The sequence below is a fragment of the Girardinichthys multiradiatus genome, chromosome Y (assembly GCF_021462225.1).
Source record: "Girardinichthys multiradiatus isolate DD_20200921_A chromosome Y, DD_fGirMul_XY1, whole genome shotgun sequence".
In the NCBI taxonomy this organism is placed as follows: Eukaryota; Metazoa; Chordata; class Actinopteri; order Cyprinodontiformes; family Goodeidae; genus Girardinichthys; species Girardinichthys multiradiatus.
The window spans coordinates 24,458,545-24,482,648 of record NC_061818.1 but is presented as its reverse complement, the minus strand read 5'-3'; the positions used below and the strand labels follow the sequence as shown (position 1 = coordinate 24,482,648).

Sequence of the window (24,104 nt, the reverse complement as noted above, 5' to 3'; positions counted from 1 at the left end):
GTTTTTTTGTTGTTTGTGGAGTGCTGCAATATGAGGGGGGAGATTTTCCCCTTAGTGAATCTAATCATCCATTCAGGACACTCTTAATGGCTTGTCAGTTCCCCTTGCCTTTCCATTTTCTGTCCAATTAATTCCTTTCTAGCTCTCCGGATAAAGGGACACAATAGGGCCCCATCCACAGCATAATGGATCATTAAAATTCAGCAGAGCGGCCCTGGCACTTGGCTTCGTCCTTGGACTGGTTAGGAACGGTGGCTTGGCATGCCAGGCCAGAGCCAACACTGGACCAAAGGAGACAGGATCTCTTCTCATTTTTTTATGCTGCTTGTTCAATGAATAAATCTAAAGTTTACAACTTGAATAGATATGTTGATACGCATTTGCAGAATGCCATCAATAAAATACTTAAAGTTGAACAAAAAATAAAATTTTTATAAAGATCTTTTACCTTTTTAAATGCTTTTTTAAAAATGTTTCCCCTTGAGGTAAAATACCAGCAAATCATTGATTAATGTGTTTTATGTGAAGCCTCCCTCATTTCAAAGTAAAAAATGTAGATTAATAGGAACCAACCAGCACAAGGGCAAATCCACAGTTGAAATATTTCTCATTTTATTATAGCTTTTTCCACAATCGTTTCCAAATATATTTGAGCACAAAAATGTACAAGACGGAACTGACGGAAGTGTAGTTGGAAAATAAGAGGAACAAAAAAAGAAAAACATCAAGAAAATCTATTGTTTATTTCTTTTTCTTTTAAAAACGGCCAGCAAAAAGGGTTAGATGTGCATGTGCGCATGAAACTAGTTAATAGAACAATCATTTTCACAGCCTTTCTTTCCAAATGATGCACAAAAATACAGTTATGCCATATTGTTATTCTGCAAACTGATGCTTTAGGGAATGATATCAAATTAGGGACAAAATGACGAGCAAGTCTCTGGAGTGCATTGTTTGTTAGTTAAAAAATTCAATTTCATTTTAAAATACTGACAATAAGCATTAGAAGGCACAAAAACAGTTTTATGCAGCAGTGAGTTGCCTTTCAATGGTTAATGAAATAAATATGGGAAAACAGTCACGCTTAAATTAACTTCCAGGGGATAAAGTAAAAAAAAAAGATGTTTTCTGTATCATTTGGTGTATATTATGATTATGTCATGGGATATGTATTCAGTCCCCCAATAAAATGCTCTCACACATGCATCTGCACATTATCTCTCCCATCACACATGGATGCATGTTCGCTCAAGTATTCTCGCGTTGTCCATGGACATATATAGGTCCAGCTGACGTGTCACTCAACGTGTGGTGTTGTTTTACTCCATTTCCTTTAAGCCCACATCATGACTAATTGCGATTTGCCAAGCGTAGATTTCAGACACCTGTTCTGAGTCCTGCGCAAGAGTCTGTTGGTCCTGTCTGTCCCAAACCTGGAATGGAGATCCAGCTGGAAATTCAACGGAATATTAAATGCACGGTGCTTCACTTAATTTACCTCCTTTTCATTAACTCAATAAAACAGTACTCTAAATAACCAAAAAAAAGGAACTCACATGTACCATGTGTTTATCTATTAAAAAACAAAAATCCAATAATGCATAAACATAAATACATATAAGACTTCTTATGCAAAATGACACAAAATTCAGATGAGCCTTTTTTCCTTTTAAGTCTGATTCATTGATGCAAATAGTGTGCTGCGTTTATATAGCTCCGGCCATCATTTAAATTTTACTACAGCTTCAGCATAACTGGTCATGTGTGCACAGCCAAACCTTTTCATTCCTGCAGCAAATCTGCACCTTCACCTTGACGGTGCACTTTTGTAATTCAAACTGAAAAGCATAGGGATGTACAAGAAGCCAGCTTAAGTAACATGTCCTCATGGAGGAGTTTGGCTCTCTTAACGACACAAGTTCTCTTTGTGTAAAAACTCTGTACAAGTGTGGTTTTTTTTTTTCATCTCAACAATAGAACTTTGTATAAAATCAGCAGGCACTTTTTCTTGTGTTTGTTTCATGTTCAAAGGGTCGCAGGTGGCCCTACAGGCCCCTTCATAGAGCTCTTCGCCTTTGCCTTATGTCCTTCATTAGTAGTGCATCAAACTGAATGAGTCTCTGGTGCAAACAGACTGTTTCTGGTCCTCTTTAAGGTCGAGACAGGGTGGTGTAGACGGGCTGGTCCCAGCTGGAGGCAGTGGGGCTGTGGCCTGGAGCCATAGATAGACTATTCAGGATCGGGCTGCTGTAGGGCCGCCTAGATGAGTGGAAGTAGGGGTACTGATAGAGGCTAGAGGGGTAGCCAGAGTAGGGGCTGTAATAGTTAGAGCTCTGCAGGTCAGTATAGTCACACTGGGAGCTGGAAAATGAGGCAGCACGCGAGGCGGCCGAAGTGGCTGAGGTGACACAGGCTTGGCTGCTGTAGGAGCTGTAATCAGAGTGTGACGGTGACCCATGGGAATGCTCATTGTAGTGGCTGGGGCTCATCTGCTCTGTTTTTATGTGGAGACGGTGCTGGCCGACCTCGCCGGCAGGGGGAGAAGTGGAGGACATGACGCATTTTCGGCTCCAGGATGAAGCACCAGTGCTGTATGAGGAAGCATAGGAGCTGCCGGGGACCGGAACCGGTCCATGACTGTGGTCTGAGGATAAGGCGGAGGAGCCCGATGCATGGCCATTTAGCGGGAGGTACTGGTCGAACTCGTGAACATCAAAGGTCTCCATGTTGCTGATGACATCAGTGCTCAGCTCGTTGATGTCCACATTGCTGAAGTCAATGTTTTGCCTGCTGCTGTCGGCAAGGCGGCGGCCTTCGTGCTTCAGGTCCTGCTTAACTCCGTGGTGGAGATTTGTTTTGGGGGTGGTGGGTGGTGTAGGTGGTCCATGAGGCTGCCCTGTAAATTAAAATATTCAGAATAAAATTTAGCGATTAACTCAAACTAAAGATAACCACGAACCCTAAAAAGTACTACTCCTGTCTGCATTCTCGGTTTACATACCTGCATGTTCAGGGTGGTGGTGTCCATCAGGCATTCCTGCCAGTCCCCCCATCCCTGGCTCAGCTTTATACATGTGATGTGCCAACTCTGCCCCTGAGTCTGAGTCGCTCTGGCCTGGTTTCACATTCTTCCGCCGCCGTGGCTGGTACTTATAGTCTGGATGATCTTTTTTGTGCTGAACCCGCAGTCTCTCTGCTTCATCTACAAAGGGCCTTTTCTCGCTTTCAGAAAGAAGGCTGTTGTAAAAAATATACAAGAAAAAACTTTAAAATTTGACCAGCAAAAAAAAAAATAACGGATTGAGAAAGCTACATTTAATTTAAAAATAGCTCTTTAAGCATATTTGCTGCCTTTAGACTATAGTTTTTGTCAACTAATTTGTCAAGTTTTGTCAACCCAGACTTAATTTTAATTGACTGTACCTGAGTTCATATCTGCAGTAATAGTGTCAGTAACTGCCTTAGTGCTTATTTTATTAAAACCTGGATTACATTTTATTTTACTTCATACATTTCTCCTATAATAAAAGTTCTCTTACCGCCAGAGTTTCCCCAGTGTCTTGCTCAGCTCAGCGTTGTGCAGATGTGGATACTGATCCGCCAGCTTCCTGCGGGCCGCCTGTGCCCAAACCATGAACGCATTCATGGGTCTTTTGACGTGCGGTTTGGTCTTCAGCGATCCGTTGCCTCTCACTGGCATCGGAACCAGGGACCAATCGTATCCTTTGAGGACTTGCGAGACCGCGTCCCGTATGCAGGCTGGGAAGCGCTCATCGTCCTCGGAGTCCAGCTTCTTGCCCAACCCGCTGAGCAGGGATCCCTGGCCGTCCGAGCCCGCTGGTGAGGACGGTGAGTCGGAGTCGGACTCGTCCTGGGACGTGGAGCTGTTTGTCCCTGATGGACTGCAAGGTTGGTCGTTGACACACTTGTCATGCTCCTCTGTCATTTTTAACATAATGTGTTCAGTCCAGCACAGATAAAAAGTACAAAACTGTTTTGATAGGATTAAAAAGAAAAGGAAGCGCGCAGCAAGAAAGCCGCTGCGCGTTTTACCCACGCTGCGCGCTGGTTAAATTCCTTGAACCGTTTCAGTCACCTGGAGCGCCTACTTGTTTTTTTCCCCTGTTTGTTTGTCTTGTTTTTCCTAAACTGCCATTGGGGGTGCGGTCGTCAAAGTTGTGGTTCACAATATGAGCCGACTGCAACTTGAGTCAGACTTTTAAATCTCTCACCCCACCTTCCGCCTGGGATTGGCTGGAGCAAATCACCACCTTCTCGTCATTGGTCGAAGGATTTGTGGGGTTTCATTATTATAATACTTGTGTTTTTCATAGTGTTTTATGGCTCTGCAGGAGCTGTACAAACTGTGATACATTCTGTGCTGCAATGGCATAACAAAATAGCAAAATATATTCACTCAGAAACCGGTATTCTGCACGGGTTGGATCATTGATATTTAAAAAATCCACAGAATAAATATTAAATATATATTCAGAAATGTGAGTGCCACAATATGTTTTTTGGCATGTAAATTGCATGTTATGCTATAAAAATGAATTTTGCAGAGTGTTAAATATTAGTTGTTAAAATTATATACCTAAGCATTGTCAGTATAACAGTTAATGTTTAAATTCTAACTAAATTTGCTTATTAATTTTGGTAATACGTCCCACCAAATTAGTTTAATACGAATTTAACTGAAGATGTTGGTTCAATCACTCATTAGCTATTCCTATTTACCTGTACAACAGAGAATAGTAAATGTTTGGGTTGCATTATGAATGAATATATAACTTAGTAAAAGTTATAAACTTCCCTAAAACTGGTGGTTAGACAGGTTTCTGTGCTGGGGGAAGAATTTCAGTTTGTAAACAGCTTTAACTAGTCTGGCAACAGCACTGGAAATGACCCCCCAGCTGGGTAGAGCTTCTTTTAGTTACAAGTTAGAAAACCAGTTTAATTTCTAATTGTTCTACTATGCAACCGAAGCTGTTAACAATGCTATCCCCCTATGCATGCCAACACAAAATTAACTTTGTTGCCAAATAGTGGTTTTACAGTACGGCGTGCCACGTATTTTAAGATAAACAAACTGTCACTAGTGCTAAAAAATATTTTTTAAATATGTTTTATACTCATTGCAATTATACTGGATCCCAAAGTCAAGACTGTCTGGTGACCTCTGACTTTTCCGGGCCAATTCCAGGTTTGGGTGGAATGACAAGCCATACTTGTCAGCGGAAGAGCTTTTAGCATGGAAGGAAAAGCCAGAATAATTTTGGTAATTAGTATTTAATCAATTTCGTTGGGTAAGTATATTTGAAAAACCGGCTGGAATCTAACACTTATTTAAATATATATTTTACCTGTTAAAATTACATTATTTATTCTATGAATTGCTGATTATAATCCACCAAAATATATTGAATGCAATTTTTACACCTATCCTACTGATTAAAAAAAATAAATAGTTAATCATTTATTGTAAAACAAATGTAATTCAGTTACAGCTAGGCTCAGATCATGATATTATGTTTTCATTTTAACATTTCCTTGGTAAGTTAATTTTAGTCAAGAACCACATTTAAATGTAAGCAAATGAAAACTTTTGGCCTCACTTCTGAACCCACTTCAGCTTGGAAAGTTCCATCTTCATAGGTCATTATGAGTCCCTTCTGAACTGTAACAAAAAGTTCCAACCTTTACCAAGTTAGTTAGTTTCCACATTAAACCCTTCACACCCAGTGAAACGTTTATTTTATGACCCTAAAGGTACACTATCGAGAGAAGGGGAGATAAGCAGCAGTACTGAATCACTGTTTTTGTTACAGCTGTCTTTGTTCATATATTGTGGGAGGATTTTTATCAATAACCTTCCTGTGAAAAGACAAAGTATGTGTGTGCTGGACAGCAGTTTAGCTCACTCCATGGACACTGCAGGTGGCTAAGGGAACAGGATCTCTAATGTGGAAATAATAGAAACTGACACTTGTGCATGCTGACCTCCGATGGCTCACACACCAAGGTAAGTTGTTATAATATTTACTTTTACTAAAACTGATCTTAAGTTGAAAAAGTATTGTATCTTATGCTGTAAAAGCAGTAAACTCCAATGAATAAAAAAAGGCTTGAAAACGTCTGACATGTTGAACGCGATGCCAGCTTCCTTTTTAGCAGCTGTTGTCAAAGCACTAGGGTTCAGTGTATGAGTGTGTGTGTGTGTCTGTGTGTGTGTTTGTACATGCAAAAAGTCCGAACATCAGCTAACTGACAAGCTTAAATGTCTCTGGCTTCAATTTGATCCAGGGGAAAGTGCCATCTCATTGCAAATGTGTTCTGAGGAACATGCATGCATTGCATACACGTGTGTAAGCATACAATTATCAACATACATGACACAGGAATGTAAAATAGTAGTTGTCACATTGGATTCTTATCTTACACTAAAACAAAATAAAAAAAAATAAGCATTTACAGAATCAGGTGTAATAATACAAAACAAATTCCATGATTATTAGTGCAGCAAAATGGAGTTAAAAGGTAAATCATTGTCAGTTCCTCAGTTTAGTTAAACTGCTCATTTTGTCATTAACTGTGTGGCCAAAAGAAGACAAATTGTTAGGGACAGTCAAAGTCCGCTACAGCTAAGCTAGGACAGTGTCTTGAGTATTTTTGGGATTTGACTGGAAGGGACAGAAAAACGAAGACAGTTTTTACCAGACCTAGCCATCCTGCCTGAAATGTGGGGTGAAACTAACCAGAGTTTGTGGGCTCCTAATTAGAACAGGAAGGGGCAAGAGACGAAGAGGTAACCAAGCATGAACATACAGTGTCCTCAGAGTTAGGGAAGATTTTTATTTTCCTGTTTGCTCTGACTTGTATCTCTAAAGCGTTGCAAACATTTATTTTCCTTTTGTGGCACTAGTGACCTTTATTTCACAGTAAACAGACAGGAAATAGGCAGAGCAAGAAGTGGGGAAGAATGCAGCATAGGGCAGGGTCGGGAATCTAACCCTGGAGGGCTGCGTCAAGGACACATAGCCTCTGAAAATGATGTGCCTATGCTCTACCATGCACCACGCCCTAGATTTATTGATTTTCAGAACTAGTTTGCCTGTGTCTCCTGCATAGGCCCAAGTCGCTTATATCCAACATGTAAATTATACTCCCTGGCTTCTAATGTGCATACTAAATTAAATTACACAGTTACCCACAGGAATCTTTCTCTCTTTGGCCTCTTTGGTTTCTATGCTTCTGTGTTTTAGTACAGTTAGGCATATTTCTTCATTCCTGCCAAGTTATTAAACTGAGTATATGGAGCAGTTACATTGCCTTGATATTGTACTGTATAGATTCATATGTGTACGGTGCCTCTAACAAAGTTTTTTTAATTCAGTTTTGTCCTGTATTTGGCATCCTTTCATTAAACTCTGACCAGCTTCCTTGTTCCTGCTCAACAAAAGCATTGCCACAGCAATATGTTGCCTTGGAGAATGGTGTGGCAAGGGTCGTGTGCAGTGTTGGTTGTTCACCATGCATAGTTTTGATTCGTACTCATCTAACTAAAGCACCATCTTCCACATGTTTGCTGTGTCCCCTACCTGGCTTGTAACGGCAAATGCAGTATGACTATTTGTGGCTTTAAACAGTTGCTTCTTCTGGCTACTCTTTTATAAATGTCAGAATTGTGAAGTGCATAACTAATAGTTGTAATGTTAACAGATTGTCCTACCTGAGCTGGTGATCTCTGCTGCTCCTCCAAAGTTACCACAGGCCTCATACCTGCTGCTCTGATTAATGTTGTTTGTTCTCTAATGTTCTCTAACAAACCTCTGAGAGTCACAGAACATCTGTATTTATAAAGTAAACACAGGTGGGTTCTATTTACAATTTAGCTGACTTCTAAGGAAATTTGTTGCCCTTTGTTTTAAAAAGGGGTATCAGAATTAACAGGGCTTAATACAAACACACTCCACACTTTTCAGATTTTGTTTCTGGAAAAAGAAATGTTTTCTTTTTCTTTCATTTCATAATCAACCCCAAATTATTTTATCACATACAATTCTAATAAAATGCAATTAGTTGTTATAACATGACAAAATGTAAAAAAAGTCATTCATATGACTATTTTTAGAAGGACTTTTAAACAAAAGGTAAAAATTGGTTAGCAAGAAACTCAGCCTTATAGAAATCCTAATTTTTGTGCACAATTCATAGAATCTGCACCACAAAATGTCTGTCAAACTTTCTTTAGTTCCCCACATGGATCCCAGCTGTCTCCACAGCCACAGAGACAATCTAACTAAACTGTAGCCCAAAAAGCAGGCTTTAATATGGTCAAATAATCTCTCCAAATGATTTGGCATAAACTGGGTGAACTGTGAAGAGTGGCATGCCCTCCTTCTCACACAGACGATCGCAACCACTGCACAACCATATGTAGAAAGAACTCCTGGGTTGCTAACAAACCATGCTTCACCCAAATGCCACATCAACCAGACCACTTCTATCTATGGTTTCCCACACTAAGAAAGAATGTCATAAGTGCCAAATTTACAGTTACAGTAAATACAAGTGGGAGGCTTGGATACCGGATAGGAAAATAATTATGTTTTTTTTTGGTTTTTGGTTTTTGATCAGCCATGCCTACATTTTGCCACCCAGTGAGAGATGATGTACAGAATAGGGTACTGTTACACTTTTAGGTATAGATATTTTGAGGGCTGTTTGCATGCATACTAAAGTATCTGTGACTGGTCCACATGATCTTCCTCTCAACTCTAAACCTACTACTCCCCTGAACTCTGAACACCGAATTAATGTTCATTTTGGCTTACAGCCAGATACATTTACTAGGTTGTCTGCCAGGTGAGGCCACAGACCTGGAGATGTTTGACTGCACTGCTTCTAATCACAGTCTAACCCACATGACAGCTGCTGCGTGTTAGTTCCTCCTGTTGACATTGACCTCACAGAATACTAAATTCATTAAAACACCATAATGAGGGGTTCACTGGATCAATAGCAGGTTTTATTCAGACCTATTAGTAAATGCAGCAAGGTGCATTGATGGGTGGTGTTTGAAAGCTTTGGAGTGTGAGTGTTTGGAACCTAATGGAAACTGTTATTCATAATTTCTCTGGGTGTGTTTGGCTCTCACTCACTCTTCCATTTTAATGTCAGAAGTTAAAAAAGAGCCAAAGCGTTTCCAGATTATTTGCTTTACTTTCGTTCTGACATGACTGTTGTGAGGCAGCGGTTTGATCGTTCTTTGACTTCAGTTGAATTAGCAAATATATACAAGGAGGTTTTTATTGTTGTGACAGGATAAATGTTTTCCGGATCTCTTTTGAAACCTTTGATGTTAAAATAATCAGTATGTAGGTTGTTCCTTACGCCACTGTGTTCAGGTAATGATAATGTTTCCTAAAAACCTAGAAGTTAATAAAGCTGTTATGTTAGGAGAAGTACTTAAATTGATAGTAGCTTATTTAAAAATGTAAATATTTCAGGGTGAATCACTGTTGTTAACTGAAAAGGTTTCTGGCCTACATTCAGCTAATAATACAGAAAAAACATCAGACGTCCCTTCAACTGCAGGATTAAGTATTTTGCTGAACTATGTTGTCAACTTGTTACACTTACATCTGTGTGCTCTTTACATACAGTTAAGCCCAAGACCAAGAAGAAATGAAGGAAATGAGACCAGTATCTCACAAAAGATACTAAAACAATTTAAAGGGCCAACAGTTCTGAAAAAAAAAAAGTTTTTTTTATTTATATAAAAATAGCATCTGGCATATGATTAACCTCTCAGTACTCAATGGAACGATCTCTATTAGCATTACAGCAATCTGAAACTAAAAAAGAATCCTTGGGATGAAAGTGAGAATGCAGAGAGGAGATTGCAAATGATACATGCAGATCACCAAGTTAATTTGTGAGGTTCATAATTGTTGTCAACAAAACAGTTTCTGTCAATTATTAGAAAACAGATTTGTCTTTAATTATGTAAGAAGACTGGAAATGTCTGTTTCTTTCTTTCCCCGTGACATGATATAAATATGATTTACAATACCCCTTTTTTTCTTCTCATCATATTTTGAAAGGAATTTGTGGTCTGTGGAGTTTCCCACATTGTCTACTTTTTTGGTCTTTCGTTGTCTTAAATCATCTCCCTAATTTTCTCATGAACTGCATGGTTTGGACCATGCAAACAGTTAGAACAAGGCTTAGAGCAACAAGAAAACACTGAGCCCACCCTTTGACTTTACGGGAAATGGGAGGCCTCTCTGTAACACCAACACTATTTAAATGCCCTTGTCTGGCTGTAGAGACTTTACCTTGTAAATTAGAGACTTCATCTTGCTTATTGTTTCACACAAAAAAAAGAAAACATGAATTAGAAACACTCTTATCCATGTGTTTTACTGGAACAAGACTAAAGAATGGTGCATGTACAAGTTTGCACAAATAGGACCCAATGCCGAAGGGGGTGCAATGCATGCAGTACAATGCAATTTAAAACCCCAAATCTCCTGTGTGCAATTCATATATTACAGGATAATTTATACGCTATTAAAGTGATTATTGGTCAGGCGGATCAAATTCTCCAATTAGGCTTCCAGTGTACCGGCCAATATTTATGTGCAACACTTAGTATGTCTGTCTCCAGCCAGTCTGCAACCTTTGAAGGAATGGCCGTGGTCAAGAACACATCAGCACACCTGCTGCTAACCGGTTGACCAATCAGTCTGTGATTTTTATTTTTCATGTTTTGTCTTTAATTATATGATTCTTCAGCCATGTAGGTATTTCCATAGGGTGTGTATGGATATCATAGAATGAAATGTTCTTATTCAATTTTAATCAGTGAAGAGCTTATAAATCCTCATCTTTGACACAATTTTGCACACATGCTGTCAACTCCTAATCTTATTCCTAAAAACACCCACCACGGTCTGCACTGCAAACTGAAAAAGGCGTTGCTATGATATTCATAGATTAGCACCATGGTTACAAATTCTGTGACAGCACAGACACTGACATCTGTTGCCACAAAAAGATTCCAACAGAATCAGGAGACTTTGTTTCGTATATCGTTGAACTTATCTGACAAGGGCAGCAGCATCATATCCAACACAAGCAACAGAGAAAATGTTTTTTTTTTTGTGTTCGACTAACCAAACAGGAACTGTATTACTGTATTTTAAGGAGAAGACAGATAACTCTGACTCCAAAAACTTGACCATGAACAAAAGCTGAACTGATAGTAAGTTATGTAGAACTTAAGTATGGTGCCAAGGTTTGTTAGAGAACATTTGTGAACAAACAGCTTTATAAGAACAGGGAACAGATCAGCAATGTCAGGGATACAGTTGTGGGGAGGTTTAATGGAGGGTAAAGGCTCCCACAGAGTCGGGCGTACTTCACTCCTTGGATGTCCGCAGGTACTCAAACCAGACTCAATGTAGATTTAAAGCGGACACATGCCTGACACATCCACACAAAGTTCAATTTTTACGATTGCATACTCCGTATCACACAATAAACTGGTCGGCAGGAAAAAGTCTTCATATATAGGAAATTGGTATGAATATGAAACCTCGAACATCCTTAAGGTTATAAACAATATTTCAAGCTTTCAGGATCTCATGGAGGTCTATTTGATTTGTTGTCTGAAACTGGAATAGCTGCAAATCTACCAAGACATGGCTGTTCAACTAAACTTCAGTCGGGCAAGGAGAGCATCATTCAGAGAAAGAGCCAAGAGGCCCAAAGAAACTGTAGAAGCTGGAGAGACCCACAGCTCAGAATGGATAATCAGTTGACGGGACAATTACAATTACATACATTATGAAAGCGTGGCAAGAGGAAATTTTTAAGAAAAGCCACAAGAAGTCATGTTTAGTTTGCCACTAGCCATATAGTATGTCTAATCCTTTTAGGGTGCATACAACGCTATGTCTGGTGGAAAATTAAGACTGTGCACCACTCTGATTTCTCTATCCCCCTGTTCAACATTGTGGTGGCAGCATCATGCTGTTGGTATGCTTTTCTTAAGCAGGTAGAGAGATTTGGTTGAATCTTACTGAGGTTGCAAAGAAGAATGGGCAAACATTTGGTGTCAAGATGTGCAAAGGAGACATGCATCAAAAGACTTGGTGCTGTAATTGGAGCGAAAACAGATTCTACAATATATTGACCCAGCACCTCTCCACTCTCTGAAGTGGGCTAAGCTGCAGGTGGTTCTGACCGCACTAGTGGACCAGCCGATCACCTCCTGTCTGTATCCAGACTCGTCACAGTCCTGGATCAGACTAATAACAATGGCTTAATCTGTAAAATTCAGGAGTTTCATAGACAGGTCTGCTGAGGTACAGTCATTTATGTACAGGAAGAAGCACAGGGGGGAGAGAACACACCCATGGGGGGTGCTGGGTACTGATGGCTCTTGAGTGGAAAAAGATGCTCCCAGCCTTACATGCTGCTGTAGGTCAGTCAGGAAGCTGGTGATCCCCTGACAGGTTAAGGACAGCACTATGAGCTGGGTGAGCGTCTGGTGGAGGATGTTTGAGTTGATAGTGTTGAAGGCAGAGCTGAAGTCCTGGCATATGTCCCCAAGTGGTTGAGGTGGTGCAGGATGAAGTGTAGCTTCAGGTTGACTGCATTATCTGCTGACCTGTTTGCTCAATAAGCAAATTGCAGGTGATCCAGTAGGGGGCCTCTGATATCCTTTAGATGCTTCAGCACCAAAGGATTTCATGACCACAGATGTCAACAGGTCTGTAGTCATTTAACCCCGCGATGGTGTGTTTCTAGGGGGACTGGGATGATGGTGGAGCATTTGATATATGAGGGAAACGCACACAGCTCCAGAGATGTTTTGAAGATCTGAGTGAAGATGGGGGCCAGTTGGCCATAAGTGGCTAGAAATGGCATTAGGAACATTGATCTATGGTGCACATGACTTTTAAGGAATGGGGCATTTAAAAAACAAATGCCTCTAAGATTAGCCAAACATAGTTATGACATGAGCAAACCCTGAAAAGTAATTTATCATTTTCAATTTAATTCATGAATACAAAAATTTATTTATTTTTCCTTGACCAGACCTTCTTATACATTGAAGGCATTTTTTTGTTTACTTGTTTTTACTCATGATCATATTCACCACTTTCTGGCGAGGGTTGACATTCTTGTGGCATTCTGCAAAGCTTCCCTAACAACTGTCACACTGACATATTTTGCCTTTGGCAGGGAAAAAAGGAAGCAACTGCAAACCGTTTACACTGGTCAAATGCACAGGGTACTGTATTTCCTGCAGTCACTTCACTATTTTCAACTGTTAGCCTGACTTTTAAAACTAGAAAAATGTAGAGATCAACGTGTGTTGTAGTATACTGTAGTAATTTAAAGGCAGGCAACGTCTTAGTTGAGCTGTGCTACAGGTGGAGTTCAAAATTAAGGAAGTAATGATTTTATTTAGATGGTGTTGGGACTTTTTTCCATGGCTATGTGTTGCTGTATTTCCCAGATCATGTGTTCCATCTCTTTAAGACCATGTCTGCTTCATTTTAGTAAAAAAACTAAGCTGTAGCAGCTAATAAAAAATGACAGATAAACATTAGAGTCTAACCCTTTCATTCACCTAGGGAATTAATTTCCCAGAGCCTTTTTTGTGTATTTAATTGATTATACATACACATATAAGAATAGTAATGGCATTTTACTGGAAGTATTTTACTGAAATTTTATGTGATATACCAACACAAAGTAGTGCATAATTGTAAAGTGAAAAAATATATATGGTTTGCAAAAAGAAATCTAAATAGGGTGGTGTGCATCCAACCTAGCTTAATCAGTACTTTGTAGAACCATAATCTAATACATGAATATGTTTTGATCTTATCAATTCCATTGTGGCTCTGATTGTATGTTTGGGGTTGTTGTCCTGCTGGAAGGTTAACCTGTTTTAGTCTCAAGTTTTTCTGCCACTAACAGTTTATATTACAGGACTGCCCTGTAGTTAGCTCCATCCATGTTCTCATCTACTCTGACCAGCTTTTAGTTTGCAAATCAGACTTCTTCAGAATCAGAATCAGCTTTATTGCCAAGTTCGTACATACAAACAAGGAATTTGACTCCGGTAAACTTTGTTCCCTGGGTTTTCTTTTTTTTTTCTTTTAATGCATTATAAGATATATTTATGCATTTATCTTTATGTCCTTAAATACATATATACAAATATACACATATACAAAGGTGCATTTTCAACTTCCATGTTCAGTTCCATGTTCCCCTGGGGGGGACAACAGTCTTTGTGGCGGCTAGTTTTAGTGAACAGTGCTCTGTAGCGACGGCCTGAAGGTAAAACTCTAAATAGTTTATGTGCAGGGTGTGTGGGGTCTCCAGAGATTTTAGCAGCTCTTTTCCTGACCCTAGACCTGTTTAAGTCCTGGATGTCTTATGTTTTTTGATGAACATTCTTCTACAGAGGCCCAATTTCTGGTTGTGTTGACAGATTCTTTAATTTAAGCTGTGAATTACTGCAGCATCTCCATGCACTTCTTGGATGCATCTTTTGTTAATATGTTCCTTCCCAGCCTCGTCAGTTTAGGTGGATGGCCATATTTTGGGTCACACCCACTTGGAATCACATTGGGCACCCCAGTGCCTCATCCCAGATGTGTTAAGCTGGTGGTTTAACAACTGAAGCTGAGTTGTCCACGCCTCAGCAGACACACCTGCCTTTTCCGATTACCAGTGAATGTAGCTTCAAAGGATGGTTAAAGCTTGCCCCGTTTATATAATGTGTTAAATTAATTGTTTATACTTGTCGTGTAATGAACCACTGTTCTGTCTCTTTAATTGTCGCCTGGTAACATGTATAACATGGTGAACCCCATAATCTGTATAAGGCAAAGATCGTTGATGGTGTCTTTCAGCTATGTTGCTGTCTAACATGTTCTCTTTTAAACGAATGCAAACCATTTCTATGCATATTTACACCTTGTAAACATCTGGTATTTTAGCGCTCATGCTGACTCCAACTAGCAGCTCTTCTAGGATTTTTTTTTATGTAAAGGGTGTGAACCTTTAAATGCTCTTTTCTAGTCAGTCTGAAATCTAAATTTGTAAAATAAAACAAAAGACAACTGGTCTATGATATATTTTTTGTAGTTCCTATTAATGGTACAATATCACAGCAGTCAGTAGTATAATTTGGGTGCGCCACCCTGAGATTTTTAATGGCCTCATCCAGGCCCCCCTGTGTAAAATTTCTGGGGGCAAAACATATTTGCTAATTAAATGACTTCTGAACAGAATTGGTTGCCCTGGCTTATATTTGAAAGTACATGTGTAAACAAGCCTGAATATAAATGCTCATCAAAGCCAAGGCCTTTTAGATTTACACAAATTCGTTCATAATTAACACTAAAATTGCTCTGGGTTGAGTTACTTCAGGATATTTCTCACCTTTGGTGAAGTTCATTGTGTTTATCAACAAACAGAGACTATTTTTTATCTGTGAGGCCTATCAGTGTGCAGATGAAATTGCATAGCTTCTGGAAGTCACCAATATTTGATTCCACTCACCAAATTTACCTTAAATTACCTTCCTTTTTTTCTATGCAGCTCCTACTCAGTTTTCTTTTTACGTATTACTTTAGAGGTCATTTTTGCTGGACAGTTTTTTGTTAGGTGATACGCTACACTTTCTTCATTCAATCAAAAATAAAGGAATACATATTATTGTTTCTTGTGCCCAGGAGCTGATCTGGAGTACGCTTTTGGTCATGTTTAAGGTGGAATATAATATAGCTAGTTTATGCTGCTCAGTAAAAACGTACACTCTTTGTATGTTATTTTTAAAGTAGTGGCAGCATTTTTCTTATTGGTTTAGAAGAATTCATCTCATGACAAATAAATGACAGATTTTTTATTTATTTATATTTGTGCATATATAACATAAATCATCCTGTTGATATTTCTGCAGCCAACATATTTAGGCTTGCATGTAAATCTGATCAGTCCTAAATCAAACAACTCGAATTAAGCCTTTTGGTATCAGATTTAGGCACAGTGCAATGAAAAACATTTGCCCCCTCACAGATCTCCTGTTTTATTTGTTTGTTATACTTAAATGTTTCAGATCATGAAGCAAGTTTTAATATCTGACAAAGGTAAACACAAAATGAAATTTTCAAATGATTATTTAATTATTAACAAGAAAAAAAACTGTCCAAATCATCATGACCTTTTGTGAATAAGTAATTGCCCCCCAAACTGGGTGTGCCATTCTTGGTGTGAGCATGTGCCATTAAGCGTTCGTGATAACTGGCAATGAGTCTTTTGCATCGGAAGGGCGGCAATTATCTGCAGGGGAATCTTTTTTGTTGACCTCTCTTAAATCAGCCTCAACGATGTTTATGAGCATGAAATATGTGTTTAAAGTTATGCCACAGGATATCAATCACATTGTTATCTGGACTTTGACTCCAGCACTTTAAGATTTTTGGAGCCTTTTACAGAGGGAATTGGTGATTTGCTTTAGCATTGTACGGCTGCATGGGAAAAGTGCTCATCACAAACTAATGGCTTAACATTTTCCTCAAGGATTTCCTGCCAGAGAGAGAACTTCATGGTTCTTTTTATTACCACAAGTCATCCAGGGCCTAAACCAGCAAGCAACCCCAGACCATCACACTACCACCATCATGTTTGACTATCGGTAAGATGTTCTCTTTCTTTACTTTTGGTAGTTTTATGTCAAATGTAACTGATACACACCTTTCAAGAAGTATCACTTTTGTCCCATCAGTCCGCAGAATGTTTTCCCTAAGGTGTCGGATCTGATCAAGATGTTCTTTGGTCAAATTTGAGATGGGCCTATATGTTGTTTTTGGTCAACCATAATCTTCGCCATGGAGCTCTCCTGTAGATCCCATTTTTTCCCCATCTCTTTCTGATTATTGAGTCATGACCACTGACCTTAACTGAGGGAAGTGAGGCCTGCAGTGTTTTAGTTGTTATTCTGGCAGTTGAATCAGAATCAGCTTTATTTACCAGGTTTGTTTATGCAAACAAGGAATTTGACTTCAGTTCTACATTGCTTGCAATAAAAACATTTTAAATATAAATATATAAGGGGTATTTTTGTTAAAATGTATGTATACAGAAATACTTGGCTGAATCGGTGCAAAACTGAGTTGTTGAGTGGTGTTGTGTTACTCTTGGAGTAATTTTGGTAGGCCCGCCGCTCCAGTGATGGTTCACCACTGTTCCACTGATTTAATAAGGAGGCCAATTATATTTACATATGGGTTTGGTCAGTTTGGATTGTTCTTTTTTATTAAAAAAAAAAGAATTAACAACTCCTTTTCGTAGTTATTCTGTTCATATTTCTCTGATATTAAAATCTATTAAATGATCTTAAGAATTTTATTGTGGTTAAAAAAAAGCAATAACAGAAGAAATCTCTAAGGGGGCAAATAATTTATCAAAGCACTATATATGCAGAAGCAGAAATGAGTGCTTTAAAACTGACATCCTATCAACAACTCCTACAGTAATTGACAAGAGGACAGGGAACATGATCTTGTTTGTGATTGCAAATTCTGGGCAGTCAAGAGCTGCCTGATCTGGGTTTGTGGTAAGAAGAGTAGTGTCGAAGAGGGATTTTGGGTCGGACCAAAGTGCAGACAAGAGCTTGGCAGCCGCATCTTAGTTTATTCTCAAAAAGGTCAAAAACGTAACAAAAACACTGCAGGTATGAATCAGAGACAAAATCCAAAACTTACAAAACACTGCAGGTACCTTGGCAAAATGTAGCATAAGCGAAGCATAAACAAAACATAGTCATGGTAGGGAAAGGGGTAGTGACGAACACAAAGAACCAGCAACGAACAGAGACACCAAACCAACTAATATACTGGGGAAAGACAAAGGCAGGTAATCAAGGGAACTGAGAACAGGTGCGACAAGGAGGCAGGGAAGCAGCAGGAACAGGTGAAACAAATACAAAGGCTGAGGAAGAGTGAAAGGACTATATAAACAACAGAAAACACAAACTGAGCAAGAAAATAAATCAGAGGAGGAAATAAAGAACTAGAATAACTATAAACTAAAGTAAACAGAGAAACTAGAGGGGAACATAGAAACAATAACCTAATAAATAAACAAAGAGTCCATAAGGAGAATCTAAGTTACAAAATAAACAAACCAAATGAAAACAATAACTAAAGCAGGACTACAATACATACTAGGAAATGATAGAGGGAGGAAAAGAAACTAATAAACATGAAGCCCAATCCAAAATGGAAACAACTAAACAAAAGTTAGCACAAAGCCACAAGCAAAGTCCAAAATGTCACTCCGTGACAAATAGAATAAGACTGGAGACTTCTTTTTGGGTTTTGTGTAAAGTGTAAATGGCATTCATGTGACACTGCATATTCCAGAGGCGTAAGGTCCATTATAAGTCAGCGTACCAGAGGAAAATGTTGTTAATGGGAAACATTTGGGGTACATTCGCTGCTCTGCAACTCATTTTTCAGAGCAGGTTATCTTCTGCTATTCTTTTTCAAGTTTTTGGGTTAATGTGCATGTTCACACAGTAAAAATGTGTGTGCTGCTTAGTTTTATTATATATTTACTCATTTCGCCTCAAAGCTTTGCTCCCTTTATACTAGTACCTGCTACTGTACAGCATTTCACACTTTATTTACAATGACACTGGTACACACCATGCAGAACAGTTAACGCCCTTTTTGTTTCCTCTATGTCTCAACAGCCCATCTTCCCTCCTCCTTCTCAGCTCCTCTCCTGGTTGCAGTTGTATTTGTACGCCTTTGGAAGATTACAAAGAGGTGCTTTGTGAAGGGATGCAGCTGCTGAAATTCAACTAGATCCAGCTGAAGAGAGAAGGGAGCAGGTGGGTCAACAACGCCACCCTGCTGTTCCCAGAATATCAGGCTGCAGAGCGGTGCCTCCCTTTTTTTTATCCCCCTGCACAGATTCGCACTGACACATGCACACACATCCTCAGCTCTGCTGTTCCCTGACCAGCATATGCACACAAACGCGGTGCCGTGTCAAAACACAAACACAGTTTACACCCACAACACGGGAATACAGCAATATGCACGTGTCAAAAGGGCTGCCTCAGTGGAAATACTGCCCCCTCATACAGTAGGAGAATGTTGGCAGATAATTAGCAACACAAAAATAAACCCTTCTAACACTAAAATTGGTTGTACCTATAAAGGCTTATTCTATTTCTGAGTTAAATCTTAGTTGCTTTGTTCTCTATATCCGTTACAAGCAGTGAGGATGAGGAAAGAAAGCAGAAAACAGAAGAAGATCCTGTCAGTTTTGTGAAGTGGAGATCTTAACAGGCCAGGATGCTGCCAAAATGCTGGATTTCTGCATCACAATGGGGGACGTTTGTAAGTTGACCCTCATCCAGCTTTGTAGCGCTAGGTGGTAGGGGATGGAGAGAGGAAAGGAATGAAAGAACGGAGAGGAAGTTGTACTGGTGAGTGGTTCTGTTTGCTGAATGGGTTCAGATGTCTAATCATCCTCCTTACAGGGGACATAATGTTGGATCAAAGTGGTATGCCGTCCACCTATATGTAATTGTTATTAGTTTAGGTGCATAGCTGTAGACACTCACAGGATCTGTTAAACTAAATCTTCATCTATAATACTAAGGAAATTCTGAAAGAATTTTTGGATCAACATGTTTTTACTGTGATGTAACATCCCAACATAAATACGTTTTTTGTAATCAAAAAACAAATAGTATGTGAACGATGTGGGCTTTTAGGGAATGAAATCTTCTTAACTATTTTTCTAGCATTACTAAATAACAATAAATGACCCTCGATATCTTTGGAAATGGTTTTGATAGGCATGCATAACCCGTAAGTATGCCCATCCCCCGGTATGGATCCAATATTAAGCTATGTTGATAATAACCCCTTCTGTTTCTCTCTGAAAATGTCTGAATCCTTTTTCACAAACAGGTAGAGCTGGTATTTATATATATATATAATAAACGCTTAATTTCATTTGTTCAAAACATTTTTAATGGGGAAATATCCTAGAGCCAAAAAATAAAAACAACTCTTTAAAGTATGAAACAGAAATAAAATATAATCCCAATCATTTTTTAAGCAAATAAGTAATTTTTAAGTGTATTTTTTGTACAACAAAAGAGCCTTTGAAGGCATGGCACTCCAATATAGAATCATCATTTCATATGTGGATGATGATGTACTTCTACATCATCATCCACAGTATTTAACAGCAGAGTGCAATTAACTTGTTTTAAACTAAAAACAGATACAAATACCTTTCTAATAGGAATATGTTAAATTGATGCAATCCACTTATCGGCAACACAGAAACAGAATAAAGAAAGCACTTTGACTTTCTCCAAAAATCTTTCTATGCAGGAAAAATTTGTGATATTTATGAGTAAACAAGTGAAGAGGGTAGATTTTTCCTCACCTATTTTCATAAGTCCCTCTTTTGGGAATACGTTTTGGATTGTAGAGCATCTAAATTGTTGGTTTCAAGGTAGACAGCCACCCAAGGTTAAGGGACTAGTATAAAAAACAACATAAAGCTCTAGCCAACCAATCTATTGTTTTTTGGGGGATTTTTAGTTTATCTGTTCCCTGTCAGTACAAAACATCTGTTGTGTTTACAAATCCCTTGTCAGTATCTGAGCCAAATGAATGATAGAATATATATTTTATCAGTATCTTCACTTCCCTTCAGTCAACTACTTGTCCAGCATTAGCTTGAAGTGAATATCTGGGACCAAATGACATATTTTGCAAAACTGTTGACTGCAATATAGAGCTTAAGTGTGCAACAGATGATATCTTCATAATATCATTTTGACAGCTACATCACTGCAGATTCTCAGAAGTAAGCAGTGGACTGATTACATGTGGAAAAGTGAGACTTCCAGCTTCTTCCGTTTATTGCTCTTAAGTTTTACAAAACTCTGCATGGCTGGCTAATATATATTATCTGCTAAAAATTGTTCTCTTGAAAAACCAGGAGCTCACGCCTGTCACTGTAACATTTATGATATCATATTGTCTACCTGAATGCTCCCAGAATTCTAGGACACAAGTAGTCATTCACCACTGTGGTAAATTTCAGACAGACTGGGCTTGCCTCAGAGCACTTCTTAAAAGATGGGTAGGTTGCCGGTCATTTAGGTCTGTAAGATACTGTAAGCTAAGATATTATTCCTGACTTCCTCTTCCTCTCTGGACAAATGCATATATCTATACTTCAATATTGTCAATATTGAGGATCATATGCTGCTCCAGAGTGAATCCTCGTGTTTTGCTTTGACATTTCTGCCCTGTAATCCTGAAAAACATTTTCTAGTTTCAACACTAGCATGCAAATATTTTTTTTAATGATCCACAAACCTCGAATTGTGTTTTATAAGAGATTTTTTTCAAAATAGCTTCACCTACTTGAAAAAAACATTTTGCTTTTTGTAACACTGTCACTTTAATCCAACAGATATATGAATCATTAAAAAAAAACTAAACAAAAAGATAGTTCAACTTGCAACAAACAATCTATTTGTGATTTTTGGTTTTATTTAATTCATCAGTTGACCTACATCATGCATGCAGTGGCAGATCTTGCATAAATGGTGCCCTGGATGAGTCCCTTCTTCTGTGGAAACCATGTGAGATTCTGTAGTGGGATAAATGCAATGTAGTCCCTTACACGTAACCTAGTCTCCCTATTCTCAGCAGCAAGCAACTCAACCAATTCAACACATGGGAGTGCCAACTTTCTATTTTCTGCCCATGTATAAAACTAATAGAAAAATTGTTCAGGGCCTACTGCCATATAAATTATATATATTGCCCGCTTTCCAACGCACCTACATAGATGTATAGTTTCGAGTTTAGTGACATGATATCAGCTCCAACATGGCTCCATCTCACACACCCTGCAGGCTCACTGCTCCCTCCCACACAGGGGAAAAGCATTGCTCCATTTCTTCATGCAGTGCTCCTGGTTATTATTCACTGTCTTATCTGTCACTCTGGTTCATGTGATATTGAAGAAACAACACATTCTGGATCATTCTGGGTGTCTTAGCTGTTCAGATAATAGTTTCTGTGGGAGCGCAATCATCATTAGAAGGTGGACATTTTAAAAAATGCAGACTTTCAGCCATCTGGAGCTACGTGTCCTTGTGTTTTAGAGTGTGGGAAGCTGCAAAAGCTTGTCACTGGTTTATATCAAATCCCTAAATGTTTCATCAACCCTTTGCTCACTGGTGGGTGTGTGGAAGTTATTGTCTAAGGCTGTTTCTTTGTGACCAATTACTAGTCCATCATTGTCATTTACCATCATCTACATCAATTCATTTGTCAATAGGAATTTGTTGAAGCCCTGTAAATATGTCCAACCCATATTTCTGAAGTTTGACAAAATGAAACCAGATGCAGTTGCCCTTTGCTCAGTGCTGTATCATGTTAACTGATTCTGGGCAACTGCCTTAAGATGCAACATTTCTCATCTCACTTCCATGTCTTTGCAGTGAGAGTTATGGTCTGCACATTGCCTTGAGAAGCATCTCGCCTGATTGCCACCATTCTCACATCTGCTTCCTGGAACTGCAGTGGGGAAGTCTCCAAAGAGCTCCCAGTGGAGTGTGTGGCATGTGTGCTCACATATATATGGGGGGGGGGGGGGAGGGGGGGGGGGGGGTATTTTCAAAGGGTAGTGCTGAGGATGTGTTGAGAGGTTGAGGAGATGAGAGAGCTCTCTGCACTCCGGTTTGGATTTCACCTCCCTGGGACATAGCTGGGGAGGGGGGGGTTGAGATTAGGAAAGGATGGACGGACTCTGTAATCGTTTTATGTTTAGAAAACAACACAAACAAGGCAGAATATAATTCCCTGTGTGTTTGCAGGGTAGGTAGAGTAACTAAGTATCTAACTGTAGTCCAGAACTGTACATTTTCTGTAAAGATTTGACAAATTCCTTTTTTTGACACCTTTCACTTCTAAGCTTCGTGTGAGAAAGGAAAACATGCAAACAACCAAACTGAACTCTAGGAGAATGAGGAAGCAAAGGATCCTCACCCATGCCTGCCAACTGTCATGGTCACACCATCATTTCCTTATTTTTACAGCGGCCGCAGTAACATGATAAGCGTTACTCCAATTGGGCCACTTTGCATTGAAAAAAAGGCCCAGGTAATATGGAAAATGTAAAGAGGTAAACTGAACTTATTTGCTTATTCAAAGCCATCACTCTCTCTCATTTGCCCGTAACACACTGTACATCGTCCAGCTGTCACAGCAAACTGGAAAGTTTTGAATGCAAAATAGGATGCAAAGTTGCACATTTGCATTACAGTAAAGTTTCAGTTCAGAACTGCAGAGGCACTAGTCAAATGGGGATTTCACTTAACATTTGGCAATCTGACCTGTTGTATGCACAATTGTTTTGCAGAAACAGTCCAACATTCTTTCTCTTGAGTTTTAATTTGTTTTACACTCTATTCCTCTCCAGCCAGTAACTACACAGTGTAAAAAACTTAACAGTGCCTCTGAAACAGTAAACATCGAAGCAGACAAGCAAAATGTCTGCTTTTCTTGCCTTTTCTTGTATTTAATGAATAGTACAGTTTCCTTGTACCGGCTGCCTGTCTGCCTGCCAAACAATTAGGCGGCTGCTGTTGGAGGTGTTTTTTCGATCAGACTTCCATGGACCAGGGCATGTGCGGCCAGTGCCAAGAATATAATTTTTCTTTAGTTTTAACGGCTGTAAAAAAGCTAGAGCAGATTTATAGGGACTGAAACTAATTATAAGAACTATACTAAAGATATTAGCAGTAAAAAAGAGGTAAAAGCAAAGAGCAATTCTTTAAGAATTTAAATAGTTTTTTATTTTCGTGAATTCATTTTCTCATTTTAAAATGCAAATCTAAAAGGTTCGTTTTTACCCCAAAACAAGGATTTTAGACCACTACAAATACTTTCAAGTTAAATAAAATTGCCTTTGATAGTGTTTTGTGGACAACCACAGTCCATCCTATG

General features: G+C 39.0%; 1 protein-coding gene and 1 long non-coding RNA gene across 2 annotated transcripts in view; one reads left to right on the top strand and one right to left on the bottom strand.

Moving 5' to 3' along the window:
- Positions 1–590: 590 nt before the first annotated feature.
- Positions 591–4,167, bottom strand: LOC124864900 (transcription factor Sox-8). The gene is made up of 3 exons (XM_047359860.1): positions 3,540–4,167; positions 3,002–3,237; positions 591–2,896 (listed from the first exon to the last, which is right to left on the bottom strand). The coding sequence occupies exons 1-3, from the start codon at positions 3,953–3,955 to the stop codon at positions 2,151–2,153; spliced, it is 1,398 nt and encodes a 465-aa protein (XP_047215816.1). The 5' UTR covers positions 3,956–4,167; the 3' UTR covers positions 591–2,150.
- Positions 4,168–4,712: 545 nt separating this feature from the next.
- The window catches only part of LOC124864901, a 32,113-nt gene continuing 12,721 nt past the window's right edge, over positions 4,713–24,104 (top strand). Inside the window, exons 1-3 of the long non-coding RNA XR_007037378.1 lie at positions 4,713–6,025; positions 16,621–16,735; positions 18,797–18,937. This is a non-coding gene — a long non-coding RNA (uncharacterized LOC124864901). The remainder of the gene's footprint in view (positions 6,026–16,620; positions 16,736–18,796; positions 18,938–24,104) is intronic.